This window comes from Saccostrea cucullata, unplaced genomic scaffold (genome assembly GCF_032062105.1).
Source record: "Saccostrea cucullata isolate Sc308-1 unplaced genomic scaffold, CSIRO_AGI_Scuc_v1 ctg3229, whole genome shotgun sequence".
Lineage (NCBI taxonomy): Eukaryota > Metazoa > Mollusca > Bivalvia > Ostreida > Ostreidae > Saccostrea > Saccostrea cuccullata.
In genome coordinates, this window is record NW_026925664.1 from 167,843 (window position 1) to 184,747 (window position 16,905).

The 16,905-nt window shown below is 36.9% G+C and overlaps 1 protein-coding gene and 1 pseudogene across 2 annotated transcripts; both read left to right on the forward strand.

Annotated features, from left to right (window-relative positions):
- The first annotated feature begins 2,279 nt into the window (after positions 1-2,279).
- LOC134269547 (uncharacterized) lies at positions 2,280-5,960 on the forward strand (annotated as a pseudogene).
- Positions 5,961-8,999: 3,039 nt separating this feature from the next.
- LOC134269550 (uncharacterized) lies at positions 9,000-16,605 on the forward strand. Of its 2 annotated transcripts, XR_009992602.1 has the most exons (7): positions 9,000-9,156; positions 9,913-10,010; positions 11,579-11,632; positions 12,807-12,895; positions 13,347-13,425; positions 14,710-15,976; positions 16,040-16,605. XR_009992602.1 is itself a non-coding variant. In XM_062751749.1 (6 exons), the coding sequence occupies exons 1-6, from the start codon at positions 9,011-9,013 to the stop codon at positions 15,603-15,605; spliced, it is 1,362 nt and encodes a 453-aa protein (XP_062607733.1). In that variant the 5' UTR covers positions 9,000-9,010; the 3' UTR covers positions 15,606-16,025. The 2 variants fall into 2 exon arrangements, 1 of the variants encoding a protein (XP_062607733.1); XM_062751749.1 differs by lacking the exon at positions 16,040-16,605 and having other exon boundaries at positions 14,710-16,025.
- The last annotated feature ends 300 nt before the right edge of the window (positions 16,606-16,905 follow it).

Below are 16,905 nucleotides of genomic sequence, written 5' to 3' on the forward strand. Positions count from 1 at the left end.
TTCGTTTCAGAGACAGTAACTGACCAGATGATTTGCAAGATTTGTGGACACTGGTTTAGCAGCCGAAGTAATTTGAATCAACACCAAAGAGAACAGCATCAACACCATGTAGAACCGTTCAAGTGTTCGTTTTGCCAGAGACTATTTCTTAGGAAATTTAACTTAAAAAGACATTTGTTATCAGTGCATAAATCTTCCGATATTGAGAAAGACATGGGCCAGAAAAAAAGAAAAGTGGAACGCGAGCAATATGAGGAAACCCAGAAGCCCGTGTACGTGCTTAGCCACCTTTACGAAGACATTTCGGTGATGAGGAGGGCCTAAGTGAACCCGTGAATCGGTTAATCGAAAGTGACGATTTAGAAGAAATCTCAGTGAATTTGACAGACTTCGATTTTATCGATGATTTACTCAGAGAAAGTGACGCTGTTCGTGGTAATGATTTCGACCTCGGAGAAAGTGACTCTGTTAGTGACGAGAGGATTGTTATATCGGAGGACGGAAACGATACGCGTCACGTGATTGTGTGCGATGACACTGATTCTGACGGTGATGACGATTCCTCGGAGATGGCCGTAACAGACGGTAATAACAATCGCGCTGTGACGAAGACCACGATTTGCCTGGTGATGAACCGTATCGTGAGACGTGACCCTTGCGGGACAGAGGAAATAAAGCGGGATTCGCACGTTGTGTATTCTGAGGATTTAAACCCCGAGGACATTGACTTTGCGTCGGTAGCCACAGACATTTTGAGTGAGGTGCCAAAACATTTTTATGATAAACATGTAAATGTAAGACTTGTGAACGGAGATTTATGATTTGGATGTATATACACTGTATAAAGTTTGTAAATAATTGTGAAAATATTTAATCTAAATGTGATAACTTATCATGTTTATACTATTTCAAGACAAGATGAATGTTTTGTTTTATGCTATGTTTCATTGTGCCAACTGTTATAATATTTTTCATGCTTATTTTTGTGTTTATTAACTTGTTTAACTATGGACATTGGAGATTACATCTGTACATTTTTTAAATAGTCAGTTCCTTTTGAACGGAGTCAAAACTTAAGTGGGGGGAAGTTGTAACGATCTTTAATTATTTCATTATGTTTGTTTATATTTGATTCCGTTATTATATAATTATAGATACATGTAGTCTTTTGTTTACGTATCATTGCTCCTCGCGAGCAATGGTCAACTATAATGTAATGGTCAAAACGCATTGCTCCTCGCGAGCAATGCCCTCAAGTTATATAAAGGGGGGATGTTCTCAGACAGTAGCACTTGCGCAGAACTTGTCCATTATAACGCTTGCAGAACTTGACAACATTATTGTTTTAATATTGGGAATAATTATGTGTGATCCTTGGATGTTATTGTGATTTATTATGATGTGTAAAAAGTGTAAATAAACTTTTGAAACAAACTTTACGTAATTCATTCAGAGGATGGGAAATTTAGAGTATCTCTCTTTGAACACTTTGGCGACGTTACATGTGTGTGAGGTTGTGTGTGTGATCAAGTGTGTGTGTGTGTGTGTGTGAGGGTGAGGGTGTGTGTGTGTGTGTGTGTGTGTGTGTGTTGGTAGTAAGTAGTGAGCAGTTGGCAGTAGGCCCTAAGCAGTTGGCTGTCGTATGTATGGAATTTTGTAAATTGGGGCAATTTTCTATGGAATGCCATATACGACAGCCAACTGCTTACTGTCAGATGCTTAGTGCTTACTACCAACTGTCAGATGCTTACTGCCAACTGCCACACATATTTGAAAAAAATTTCATATTTTCAATGATATTTATGTGAATTGTCAAAACAAAAAAAAACCATGGATCCAGGATTTTTCTAGGAGGGATCCACCCCAGTAAAAATAAATCGAACTCGGAAATTTCTTGACAAGAAAATAACGTAAACTCCTTTCTTAAACGTGAAAAATTATTTTGGCGGTCTGGGTGGGTTATGCTCCATATCTTCATATCTATGACTTTTCATACAAATTAACTTCATACAAATTCGCGTTTTCGGGGGGAGGGGCATGTTCCAAGGTCAGTTTTAAGTACTTATTCTAAAAACCATTTACAAAAAGTTAATTGCTCTTACGTATAACTCCTTTAAAAAGGGGTAGATTTTATCAATTGAAATCAGACTGAACATATCATCAGATCTTCAAATACTAATGAAAATGGATAAATGACTCCTTAATCTCATCGTATGTTTTTATTAATGTGGTTTTTATTATGATAAAATAAATTTTGACACGGTCCCTGTATGCACAGGTTTGCGGGAGTTATCGTTCTTTGCACATTGCCATGCGTAGTATTTGCAATTAAGTTTTGGCGCCATATGCAAGCTGTTCGGCGAGCAGCTCTTTTTTTCTCTCCATGCAGGAGGGTCACCCATACGATCTTCGTCCAAGAGATCGGACTGTGCTTGACCTTTTAAGATCGTGCGACGACTCGTCTGACGAAATGAGTGACAACCAAGCAGATTTAGTGGCCTCCGGCGGCTTGGCCACAACGACATCAACAGAGGAAGTTCGGGCCACCACGCCGAAAATACATGCAGTCCCAAGAGCCCCACTATATCAAGTGAAATACTCGTTCTAGAGAAGGAGCTCCAGACCTTAGAACTACATAAACGAAAGATGCAACTCCTTCAGAATATTGATGCTTGCAAACAGACTATAGCGGCCATGCAAGAGAAAGACAGCCCTGGCCAAAGCCCAAGTACAACTCACGCACCTGAGAACCAGGCGACTGCTTCTGGAGTTGAACCTACACCGAATGTACAACCCCCGCAAGGTACGGTTGACCTCAGTAATCTTATGAATTTGTTCCCCTCTCATGTTTCTACTGCATTTACACAGAGCCCATCCAGTAATAAGGGGAAAGTAAGACTCGTTCATAACTACGTTTGGCTTGACCCCATTATGCAACAAGAGAAGGAGGATCTTCTCACACTTACCAACACTGGAATGAAGATTAACAAAAAGCTTGATCGTGACTATTATAAACTGTCCATCGAACAGTGGGGCTATGGTAATGCTGCCATTATGCAGGAAATGATCATTAATCAGGAACTGGATGACCAGGGAGTGCGTGACTACCTGGAGTATACCAAATACATTAATCGCTTATTCAACAAGTACGTCAAAGGTAGTGTCCTTCTCTTTGACCGTGAGTACAGGGAACTGCAATTTAAGGAAAAGTTTCGATGGGGTGTATCTCGTCCTCACCTTCAGGATTTTCAACTGATCCCTAAACCTAACAGCCTTACCATGCAGACCCTGCAAGGATCATTGGGAACTAACGCTAAGAAGGAGGGTACCTCCAAGCAGAAAGGAAGTCGACGTGGTCCATTCACACGTGAAGGCTAAGAGATTTGCAGGAAATTTAATATGGAAACATGTGACTTTACCAACTGTAAATTGCAGCATTCTTGTTTTGTTTGTTATTCACAAACTCATAATGCTCTGTCTCACCCAAAAAACTAGGGAATGGGACGGGTTGCTGCTCTGACTCCTCCTCAGGGTTAAAGTATACTCTGTTTGGGAATTTTATTTACAAGATGATTTTGATTGCAACTTCTTATGCGAGGGGATAAAAGAGGGCTTTAGAATTATTGATGAGGGAGCTGAGCAGCGACTTGTCCCATGTGAAGTTGATAATTATCAGTCATGTTTTCAATATGCAGAACAAGTTGAGAAACAGATACTGTATGAATTGTCAAATGGAAATTATGTGGCTACTTGTGTCAAACCTACTATTATTAGTGCCTTAGGAGCTATCCCTAAATCACATTCTAAGGTTAGGCTTATCCATGATGCTAGTCGCCCATTGCATATGTCTATTAATGCTTATGTACAGTCAGATACTTCATGTTCATATATGGATTTATGTGTTGTTAGCAAGCTCATTAGTGAAGGTTGTTATCTTGCTAAGATAGATCTACAGTCTGCATATAGATCAGTCCCCATTCACCCCTCTAACTATTGTGCTACTGGGTTAAAATGGCAGTTTGTAAATGCTACGTCGCCAACATATTTGTATGACACTAAGCTTCCTTTGGCGCTGCTAAGAGCCCTCAGATTTTTCAACGGCTTAGTAGTGCAGTCTGTAGAATTTTAAGGAAAGTGTATGGTTATACTGCAATTGCTTATCTCGATGATTTTTTGATTTTTGGGAAAAACTTTTATGAATGTTCAAGAGCATTGTATACACTTCTTAGCCTACTTAGAAAACTAGGTTTTGCTATTAACTGGTCCAAGGTTGAAGGTCCCTCCCAGCAGCTGGTATTTCTGGGGGTGGTAGTAGATTCAGTGACAATGACTCTGTCTTTGCCATCAGCAAAGCTACAAGATTTCAACAATTTATTGGGAGCTTTTTCTCGGAGAAAGCGAGCTAGTGTTAGACAGTTAGAAACACTTATCGTAAAGCTCAACTGGGCCTCCCAAGTGATATGTGGTGGTCGTACTTTTCTCCGTAGAGTGTTGGATTTGAAGAATGCTGTTACTGAGAGACATCATAAAGTGTTGCTCACCGATGATTTCTTTGCAGACCTTCAGTGGTGGATATCGTTCATGTCGATATTCAATGGCACGTGTCGTATACAGGATCCACGCCCCATCACCTCACTCCAGACAGATGCTTCTTCAGAGGGAGGTGGAGGATACTATGATGGAGACTACTTTTACATTAATTGGCCATTAGATCTACCAGCTTGTGCCATGGCCCATAAAGAATTTATCGCTATTTTCTTGTCTGTGTGTAGGTGGAGTAAGTACTTTGTGAATAGTAAAGTGATCATACATAGTGATAATTCTTCGGCTGTGTCGTGGATTAACAAAGGATCTTCCAGGATTCCCCTTGTACAGTTCATGTGCCGCATTCTATTCTGGATATCTGCCCTGTATAATTGTGTTATCAGTGCTAAATACTTACCAGGCAAACAAAACAACATTGGGGATGCATGTTCCCGTCTCCATGAGCCGGGTCAACTTATAAAGCTGTATTCCTTAGTGCTTTCCCTACAACACGATAACTTTTCTATTGCAGCATTGTTGTCTCATATGTCATTACCATTTATCTTTGCCAGGTGGATTCACTGTACAGTCCCTACAAGACCAAGCATCCGCTTTGAAAAGAAAGGCATGGGCTAACTCAACAACTTCCACTTATCGCACTCATATGAAGACATACCTGGAATTTTGTGACCATATCAGTGTGCCCCCACTACCAGCAACTTCAAAAACATTACAGTTATATGTGACTTACTTGGCAAAAGTGAAGTGTTTCAAATTTTGTTCAATTCAGCAATACTTGAATATTATACCACACATGCACAAACTTTGTCATCTACGAGACCCTATTTCAGAGGATTACCAGTTGAAATATAAAAAATATGCTCATGGGTATCAAGCGAGATTTGGGTACCGCCCAATTTCCTGTTGATTCGATAACACCATCGCATCTTCTCCGGATGAGATCTTTCCTGGACTTTTCATCAGTTGAAGACTTGGGCTTTTGGTGTGCTTGTTTAATAGCCTTTTATGGTCTACTTCGTCCAGGCACCATTGCAATTACAGGACCTTTTGAGACATCAAAACATGTTAGAAGAGTGGATTTGATGCCTTGTTCATGGGGCTACCTACTTTGCTTACGACATACAAAGACAATTCAGTTTCGAGAAAGAGAGCTTAATGTTATCCTTCCTCAAGTTAATGGGGAAATGTGTCCGGCATCAGCCCTGCAGGCTTACCTTCATCTTACAAGAGGAGCAGATCTTTTTGGGCCCCTTCTTCTCACAGGAAAAGGTTCCGTTTTTACCTATAGCATTTTCCGCCAAAAGCTACATTCCACACTTGTACAAGCAGGAATAGATGACAGTAACATCAAGGGTCATTCTTTTCGACGTGGTGGAGCCACCTGGTTAAGTCGGATCGGTGTGCCGGTGGAGTGATGGGTAACGGGATGTTTCGCACCGATGCATGGTTCGCACCGCGATGTTTCGCGCCGATTCTGTTTCGCGCTGAGATGGTTCGCCCCACGATGTTTCGCTCCCAGAACATATTTCAGTAAATGTATGCTCTGATAATTAGGTTAATAGTAGTTACATGTACTTTATCATACCGCCATCTAATTATTGCCGGCTTGGGGAACCTGTCCGCTTAAATAATATGTTTTCAAGTTAACGCAGATAATTGCTGTACGACTTTATAATTGCTGTAATGAAATAATTCTCACCTTTTGATCTCCAACTAGGGGCCTAATCACAATTAAATTGTTGAACACACACGCTGAGCAAACGGGCACCATATCATTAACATTTACGATCCGTTACCTGTGTCACCGCATATTATTAAGTCATGATTTTGAGCATGTAACACACATTTATATCTAAGATTTAATACCATGAATACATGACCTTAAATTATTATTACTAAATAAATGAAATATCAAAAAAAGAGGGGAGATGTTTCGCACCGAAATCGGCGCGAATCATCCAGGCGCGAACCATCTCAGTACTGGGCCAATTTCATTTGTCACTGATCGGCGTACGCCGAATTGCGCCGGTCATATGACCGGCGTAAAACGGCTGAGAGGCAAATGAAGTAAACCGGCGAAAACATTCTTTAAAAATGAATAATTACGCTAAATGATAATCAACTAATTAAGTTTTATCACTTTTTATATTATGTCTTTGTAGAATAATTCAAAATTCAATTAAAAAAAAAACCATGGACCTCATGAAAAATTTTATTTTCAGAAAATAAAAACATATTTTAAATATACAAATAGAGATTTGCTCAAAATATGCAAACAAATAAAGAACATGTCGATTTGGTAAAAAGTATCTGCATTTTCACGGTCGTTTTCTTTTCCCGCCACATTTCTAAGACCGGCGATTTCCTCGCCGGTCATTTCAGACCGGCGCATTCGGCGTACGCCGGCGGACCTTCCCCGGTCAAATGAAGTAACAAGCCGGTTTACGAAAGGTCAAGCGGCGCATTCGGCGTACGCCGGTATGACAAATGAAATCCTACCAGTGCGAAACAGAATTAATTGGCGCGAAACATCCCGGATTCGAGTGATGCAGTGTTAAGATACATTGACCCTCACTTTTCAAATTTACTAGATACCATGGTCCTCTTTGGTAAATCACTTCCCAATGCTAAATAGTCTGGTATTATTGTTACTTATCACTTTCCTATTCAAAATATGTTACAAATCAGTTTTCTTATTATTCACCACAAATTGGGATTGGGGGTTTTTGTAACTACACTGTATTATTTTTCTCATATTCTTTAATCATGTTTTACGTGTATATGCGTTTGATGTATGTTTTGTCAATAAATTTTACGCCACTTTGTTTACTGGTTCTATTAGTATTAGGACTTGAGTCAAAGTGGTTTTTATTATGATAAAATAAATTTTGACACGGTCCCTGTATGCACAGGTTTGCGGGAGTTATCGTTCTTTACGCATTGCCATGCGTAGTATTTGCAATTAAGTTTTGGCGCCATATATGCAAGCTGTTCGGCGAGCAGCTCTTTTTTTTCTCCCACCCACCCAACCCAATTTTCCTTCCATTTAAAGTAGCATTACTTTGTGGCTGCACTGCCTTTTGTATGTTTGGTAATTTTTGTAATAGTGTGTATGGGTTTTTGTAACTATTATTTTTCTCATATTCTTTAATCATGTTTTACGTGTATATGCGTTTGATGTATGTTTTGCCAATACATTTTACGCAACTTTGTTTACTGGTTCTATTAGTATTAGGACTTGAGTCAAAGTAAAATTCAACATATGAGATTGATAAAGTATATTTTTTTTATTTGTTATCTTATAAAATGATTATTTTCCTGTTTTTAATCCCCCCCCCCCCTACATGAGACAACAAAATTTTTGGAAAGGATAAAAACTGAAAAAAAAAGATTTGTTGTTGATTCACAGGGGAGTTATTTTAAAAATAAATTTCAATTTCCCGTTAATTTTGAACATTTTTCTCAAAGATTTATATCTCTGTTTTTTGTTTTTGTTTTTGTTTTTTTACAAAATAAGTTATGTTTTATATGCATTGTGGGGGGGGGGGGGGGGGGGTCCGGACCATCTTTTTGAAATTTGAAAAGGTATTTAATGTACAAACTAAACAAACTGAAATTTATATAAGGCATAAATTAAAAGGGACCTTGCCCCCCCCCCAAAACGCGGATCCGTGTTTAATTGAAAAATCTCATAGACTTAAAGCATGAGACCCCCCCCCCCCTGCCAAAATAATTTTTCACATTTAGGAATTTAACTGGGTTTACTTTTTTTCTTGTCAAGAAATTTCTTGGTTGTTTTTTTTTTTTTCTTCCTGGGTGTCCCTCTTGGAAAAAAAAATCCTGGATCCGCGTCTGTTTTTTGAAAATACACACGAATATATCAAAATAAATATGAAAATTTATTCAAATATGTGTGGCAGTTGGCAGTAAGCAGCTGACAGTTGGCAGTAAGCAGTTGGCAGTAAGCAGTTGGCTGTCGTATATATGGCATAATTTTCCTTTTTTTTTTCTTTCCCCGAAGAGAAAGTGAAAAAAGCAGGGTAGGGGTTATTTGCTTAGCAGGAACTGCATAGAATTTTCCTCTTTTTTTTTTTTTTTTTTTTTTTTTTTTTCTTTTTGTTTACACTCTACCCCATAATTTTTTAATTGTTTAATTTTTTCTTTTTTTTTTTTTTGTTTTGTTATGTTTGTTTTTGTTTTTTTTGCTTGTCAACATTTTCAGGTACATTGTACATTTAAGTTTAAAAAATTCTCTGGCTGGATCATCCACTTTCATCGTCTTCAGTGTAACGCAACGTCTAGACTGGTATTGCCTGTCTTTACCGTACGCAGGAAAATATAAAATGTATATCGGATATCAGACAGGCAGGCCAGTCTACGCAACGTCCATCGTATATTAGTCCCCACCCTCGAATTCCGATCCCGATGTAGAACTTTGTTGACAAACATTTTTCCTCAGTCGAAGATGAACAAGAACTTTCTAACTGGAGACACAGCAACTGCATTTAAAAAGCTGATTGGTAGATATTACTGGGCAGACGATAATATTGTGGTGAAGCATCTGATCGAAGTACACGAGCAATTCTGTGGGAAAGATTGCCCTTTAGAGAAGTAAGTGGATGAGTGACTTGATCACCAGAAATATAACAGGTCCGGCACAATGTCTTGATTAAGCTATGTAGCTTAATTTAGCTATATAGCTTTATTAAGCTATTCGGAATAGCTTGATTAAGCTATTTTATCACACTTTTTTCTCAAATGTTTTATTTTTTCAGCATGCGCCAAAAGTCGCCCCTTGGTGCAGTGGGAATATTAAACTTTGAACTCTTCTGAATACAATGCATGTAAAAATCACTCACCAAATTACGTCTCCTTGAGAGACTTTGTACTCTAAGTTTTAAAAGTTTGGGGACTATTGATGAGTGACCACACAGTTATTTCTTGAATGAAATTATAAAGAAGGTCAGTTATGGCCAACAGGATAATTGATTAGTAACAGTTCAACACAATGAAAAGCAATCATACTTTTCCACGCCTCATCACACTCAATATGATAGTGCTGTTAACCAAACAATGGAAATTCATCTTTTGCATAAAAACAGCAATGTTAGAACTTTCTATGATTTAGGTTGTATTTTTGATAGCCCAAAGTACAAATATGAATAGTCAAATACTTGCGACTTTTTGTTTATTTCTTACTAAAAACATTTTTGTTGAAAACTGCAGATAAATAGCTTTAATAAGCTATTTTAAATAGCTTAATAAAGCTATATAGCTATTTAAAGCTATATAGCTTAATCAAGACATTGTGCTGGACCTGTATAAAATGTCAGAACGGTTTATAGCATGTCTGACCTTTTGTTACAGGTCTAATACAGAGTCAGAGAAAGGACACCTGGGTATCGGTCCAGAGGAATCCGATGCAATCAGTCCACACAGATCAGAGACACTACAGAGAGCTGAAGGTATATTTTTGTAGTATAAGGCCTATAAGTACATATAGATAGTTTTCGATTGACCAAGAGTTACTTCCCGTTGGCCGCCATACCGGAGGTCCAAATGCTCATATTCCTTCATTCTTCAACCAATTTAAAATTTTTATATTGCTATTTTGAATTAGAAATCATTATTTTTCTGAAGTATATAAATTTTTGGAAGCCTCCTTTATTTAAAAAAAATTATTTGATAAAGATTTTCCACCAAATATTTCTGCTATATTTTCTTAAACTTGGTAAGACAAAGAGGGAAAATCAATGAGTCGACCAACGGGAGGTAACTTTCGCTAAATTCAGGCCTATCGAAAACTATCTATATGTGGTTATAAGTACCCTTGGCAAGTGATATTGACGGAAGTCACAGAAAGAGAAAGCAACCAAGTTTACGACGTAATAAGACGTCTATGTCTGAGGTTAATATCGCTTGACATGGGGCCTTATACATATACATGTAACCACATTTTATTGACCATTCACTATTAAGTCCATAATAATTATATTACATGTATATAATGACCCAAAAAGGAACATTCCAACAAAGTCCTAACTGAATCATTATGTCAGTGTCACAATGGTAAAATCATGCTTTTTACATAACATCAAGTACGGTGTAGATTTGGTGTAGCCAAACGCAGAGTCAAGTGATATATTTCATGGATGCACTCTGCATCAGTATTACAAAAGGACGAATATCATGTGATGCTCTTTCAGCCAATGACATTATGGGTATGAAAATAATAATATATATACTATATATTAGGGATGGATATCGCCAAAAATTTCGTATCGCGATATATCACGATTTTTTTCCCACAATATCACGATGATATCATGATGTTTTTAAAAGAAGTTTTTACAATGATTTTGTATGAAAACTCATTATTTTTCTAAAGAATATGCAAGAAAAACAAAATTTTACTTTCTTGAAATTTATATGTACTATATAAAATCAATTATGTTTGGACGGTAAGATACCGTTCTTTTCACTTTTTACATTTTTTTCTACACTTTCTGTAATTGTTATTTGAAAGATTGAACAAATAAATGAATAATTTCTGGACTTTATAATATGCACCAAAAGACCGGTATTTAGGTCTCTGTATTACGATACGTATCACGCAACAGTGAATCGCGATATACTGGTATACCAATAAAATCGCACTATATATGCACCTTCTTGTCATGACATTATAATCTAATAAATCTGTTTCTGTAACTTTTCAATTGCAAGTTCTGATTATTGCATGAGTTTTGAACAACGAAACTAGAAGTCTTCACAAAAATTTTGTTCCAGCCATTAGTCAATAGTAACTGCATTTGTAATTTTAACATTTTACTTGCTTATAATGCTGAAGACATAATTTCCACATGATATATGCAAGACATAATGAAATAAAATTTCCCTGTAAGTGAGAAAATGTTGTTTTGAAAAATCTCAAATCCCAATTCCAAAGGCCTGGGCTCCATTCTCCAAATAAATTTGAAAATCCCTGCAGTTTTACAATCCGATTCAAATTAGTCTTCCCTTTTATTTACAGAATGCTGTGCATCCACAGAAGATCCAGAGAAGTTCATTTCTTTACAAATGGAAGGTATGCTCAGTTGTCAATAAAAAAATTTAAAATGTATAAATCAATGCAGATAATGAATAGACATCAAGCTCAGAAGTACATTTGAGAAGTACTTGTTTAGAGCAGAGCAAACTCGAACAGCTTAAAATATCAGAGGTGGGATTAGGTGCCAGGGAGAAGGGAGCATCCCCTGCTGACCTGAGAAGTAAGCAATGAATGCTCCTTGATACATGTATGATCAGGAAAATGAAAAAAAAAACCTTTTTAGACAATTCTACGTCTAAAAATAAAGCCCTTACATTTTGTATAAAACACAGTATTAAGCACAGTATTTTTTCAATGTTGGCTTTAAGTAAGATATGGTCATTAGATTTGTGTCCCACTTTCCCAGACCTTTGGATGAGACAGTAAAAACAGAGGTCCCCTGCCTCAGTATGACAAGAAAAAGATCCCTGACTGCCCAATGGCTGTAAGTGCAAAGTAGCAGAGTCACAATTTGCAGCTCTCCACCAGCAAGTGGTGGCATCTCCATATTAAGTGAAACATTCTGAAGAGAGACGTTTAACAACAAAAACAAAACCTGTGAATATCAGTAAATAAATTTTCTATGCCTTAAATTAATGAGCTGTAAAATATATAAAATTCATCTTTATTTTAGGTCTCACACAAGGAAATAATTTCACTATATATTACTATAAAGCTTGAATTAAATTATTTAATTTATTAGACTCTCAGCAGAGAATTCATGAAAGAGAAAATAAAGATTAATGCTTCAACAAAAATTTGAGATCAGAAAAAATATGCCTTATGCGGCTTTTAAGAAAGAAAATCAACAGTAAACATACCTACCCCGAAATGCACGTGGGATTCACATGTTGACAAACAGCCTACACACCATCCAGGAAGTTGCATCATGCGCACCTGAAAAAAGAGTTCCTTTTAATTCAGTGGGATAATTCTGCTAAAGAAATGATATTCCTAGTACATGAGTCTAATTTTAATACTGTAGGGCTAAAACAATTTGCCAAAAATGAAAAAAAAAAAAAAAAATTCTCTATATATATATGGAACTTCAATTGACTAAGTTCATTTTGATTGGCTATTTCCTTGCGTAAGACCTTTAAAACAAAGTAAAAATATTTTAAGATGGTTAGCATATGTAATCATCCATATAAATTTGTGTTTTTCACTTTAGTGGAAGATGGAACAGAGTCAGTGGATGAAGACAGCAGTGGAGAAAGTGATCCGGATATGGAATCTGAAACAGGAATAGAAAGTGGAGAGGTGAGTGGAGAATTACAAGTTACCACTGAAACAGAAACAGAAAGTGGAGAGGTGAGTGGAGAATTACCAGTTTAACTGAAAAAGAAAGTAGAGAGATGAGTGGAGAACTACCAGTTACACTGAAACAGAAATAGAAAGGGAGAGGTGAGTGGAGAATTACCAGTTAAACTGAAACAGAAAGTGGAGAGATGAGTGGAGAATTACCAGGTACACTGATATAGAAAGTGGAGAGGTGAGATAGGTATTGCAAAACGATAAGAACAGTTAATCTGGCTTAAAAAAGGAGAGTTAATCGGCTTACATGTAACAATAAATTTGATACAGAAAGTGTTGCATATACTCAAAATATTTCATTTATTAAACAAGTTTAAGTTTCTTTACTATATGTAGTTTGAATGGGATGTCTTTGTATAACTTGTTAATGTATTAATATGCAGTTTGATACTTTTAGAATCAACCTCCAAAACAATTTAAAGCATCAACAAAAAACAGAAAAATGGGCATTCTGTGGGCAACTAAGTCATTTCAAGGTACTTTAATATATTTATTTCATGTTTTAGAACAGATGCTCAGTTATGCTTGTAAACTTTCGCTATAGTAAATGCCTGTAACAGAACTCTTTTGCTGATGTTATTTTGCCCTTTAATCTTGAATTCAACATCAATCTTTAATTTACCCAAGCTCCAAAGGAGAGGGGAGTGTACTGTTTTAGCCTTGTTTGTCTGTTGGTTTATATCATATTTTGTCCCAGTGTTATAAGCAACTACTTTTTGCATATGCTTAAAAAATTTTGCAGTCTGCCATATAAAGGCTACATGGTGGGATATAATTTTGATACAAATCTGAGGTCAATTTCCAATTTATATGTACATCTGTCCATACCAAACTTCCATAATGATTTCAGTTTTCTCAGTAACCATTCATTGCACATGTTAAAAGTTTTAGCACTCTTTATTTTGACAAGACATATCTGATTCAGTTCTGTACAAATTTGATGTCAACTTCCTGTTTATCAGTTGGTCCTTCAGAACCCCGACACAGTTTTCTCCATAACTACATGTACTTATTGCAATTGCTTGAAATTGTAGCACAATCTCTGAATAAGCATGATGCATTGTGGGATTCATTATGTTTACATCAGAGATGGAATAAGTACAAGTGAGCAGTCGCCTGCATGACACAGTGGTTAGAGCATCTGCTCTAGAGTGGCGAAGTAAGGAGTAATCCTTGCGTTGCAGGATCCAATCCCAGTTTGAGACATGGAGACCTGTCCTTTTGGATGTGACCATATAAACCAAGGTCCTGTGTCACAGAAGGTGCTGGCATGAAAAAAAAATCCCTCACTGCCTAAGGGCCATAAGTGTCCAGTATAGGACAGAATTTGCAGCTTTCCACAGTCAAGTGGTGAAGTCTCCATTTGAGTGAGAAATGTTTTGGAGAGGGACATTAAAAACTACAAGCAAGCAAAAAGCTAGTGATCATTGGCTCAAAGATTTTTTATATCAAGGTAGCATTTTGAAAGCAGAGGATTTGAAATAATAAATGTTAAGAAACATAATTTATAAAGTAATAGTTTGGACTGTCAACACTATGTGGCATATACCCTGTTTATAAGAAATGTGTGTTCAAGATAAAGCGTACAACTTTACATGTGTAGGAATTTAGGCTGGACTGAGGACATCGGCCTGGATAGCTCAGTGATTGGAGCATCTGACTTGTAATACAGGGTCCCAGGTTTAATTCCTGGTCCAGCCATACATTTCCCCCTTTCCTGTTAAACGCTTTACCTATAACATTTTTTTTTTCAATTTCAGATTGGCATGAAGAGTGTTTTGGTGAGAAACTGGACCTGAGACTTGTTAGTCCTTCTAAGCTGTCCAGTCTTCTGTGTAGATTTTACTGCGAGGTCAAGGCCAAACCGACCAGGAAACACCCCCAGGACACCCTCTATAATAGAACGACGCTGATGTCAATCAGATATTCCCTTAACAATCATCTGTCTGACCTAAATAGACAAATCGACATTGTTAGAGGTGAAGAATTTGATGAACCAAATAGAATATTGGCAGAGATTTGTAAGCCAAGGCTAGGATTAAGAAAACCAACAGGGCATGCAAAGCTGATAGATTGTGCTGACCTGGAGAAAATTTCAATTCACCTTCAAGGGGCCTATAAATCCCCTGTGATCTTGCTTCAAGCAGTGTGGTATTTACTGTCTTTACATTTTGTAACACGCAATACGAAACTTCATCAGCATCTAAAAATAAATAGTTTCGAGTTCAAAACAGATCAAAATGGGGAATATGCAATTGTCAAGAGTGAAACTATGAAGAAAGAACACTGCAGTCATCGGGCCCTGGGGGTGCATATTCACAAGCGAATGTATGCCCTGGAGACTGATAGAGGACTCTGTCCAGTGAAGCTCCTTAAACTGATGATAAAGAAAACAGACAAAAATGCCACTCTACTCTTCAATAAGTACAGAAAACGTACTTCGCCAGGTGCACGAAAATGGTATTTAGCTTCTCCTTTTCGAAGTGAAATATTGTCATCAACACTGCATAATTTGTGCAAGGACGCAGGTGTCAATACAAAGTACTCATTTCAGTGCCTTAGAGAGACTGCCATCACATACATAAGTGATCAAGGATTTGATCCACAACATTTGATGAATAAAGCTCTCCTCCATAACAAGGGCAATGTTAGATGAAAGTAGGACGTTAGCTTATAAGAGGGCAATGTCAGATGATATTAGAGCAATGTTAGATGATGAACGGGCAATATTAAATGATGACAGGGCAATGTTAGATGATGACAGGGAAATGTTAGATGATGACAGGGAAATGTTAGATGATATCAGGGCAATGTTAGATGATAACAGTGCAGTGTAAGATGATGACAGGGCAATGTTAGATGATGACAGGGAAATGTTAGATGATGACAGGGAAATGTTAGATGATATCAGGGCAATGTAAGATGATAACAGGGCAATGTTAGATGATGACAGGGAAATGTTAGATGATATCAGGGCAATGTTAGATGATAACAGGGCAAAGTTAAATGACAACAGGGCAATGCTAGGTGATAACATGGAAATGTTTAATGATATCAGGGCAATATAAGACTTTAATAGGGCAATCTTAGATGATAACAGGGCAATGTTAGATGATAACAGCCTTACAGGGCAATGTTAGATGATAACATGACAATGTTAGATGATAACAAGACAATGTCAGATTATAACAGGGCAATGTCATATGATAACAAGACAATGTCAGATTATAACAGGGCAATGTCATATGATAACAGACCAATGTTTAACAGGGTAATAATACATGTAGATGATAACATTACAATGTTAGATGATAACAAGACAATGTCAGATTATAACAGGGCAATGTCATATGATAACAGAGCAATGTTTAACAGGGTAAATATACATGTAGATGATAACATGACAATGTTAGATGATAACAGGGCAATGTCAGATAATAACATTAATTGTCTCATGTGAAGTTCACTGCATACAATGTATGCTTGATTAGTTGTGTATATTAAAGCCTTGTAGACAGAGTCATTAAAATACTATCTATCAAACACTTTCTGAATCTCTAAGAGCGAGAATGCACATTTACTTTAATTGTTATTATATAATGGAAATGGAAAGGTTTTAAATAATTTCTGTATCACTTCATACTCATGATCATTGAATTCACAATCAAATAAAATGAATTAATATTTGACTTGTCTTTGTGATTACTGGACTTTTTTGAGAAGCATTGTCTTTTACACTCGATGACTATATTACTTTGACATTTAAACATGTGCATTGTACAGAGGAACGGAATTAATAATAAATAAGAAAACGTTAGAAGTGGTCAGAGGTATGGTGCAAGGGGTGCAGTGTACTTGCATGATTAAGGTTTCACTAAATGTCAACTTGTCTAAAAATTTCTTTTTACAATAGCTACAAAACTATATAAAGTATAAAGTTAAAACTTTTACAGTTT

Excerpts from the sequence above, each read along its gene's own strand:
- LOC134269550 (XM_062751749.1), top strand. The coding sequence starts at position 9,011 with ATGAACAAGAACTTTCTAACTGGAGACACAGCAACTGCATTTAAAAAG. Across the intron at positions 11,633-12,806 it reads CATTTCTTTACAAATGGAAG|TGGAAGATGGAACAGAGTCA; the intron begins GTATGCTCAGTT and ends TTTTCACTTTAG. Across the intron at positions 13,426-14,709 it reads GGCAACTAAGTCATTTCAAG|ATTGGCATGAAGAGTGTTTT; the intron begins GTACTTTAATAT and ends TTTCAATTTCAG.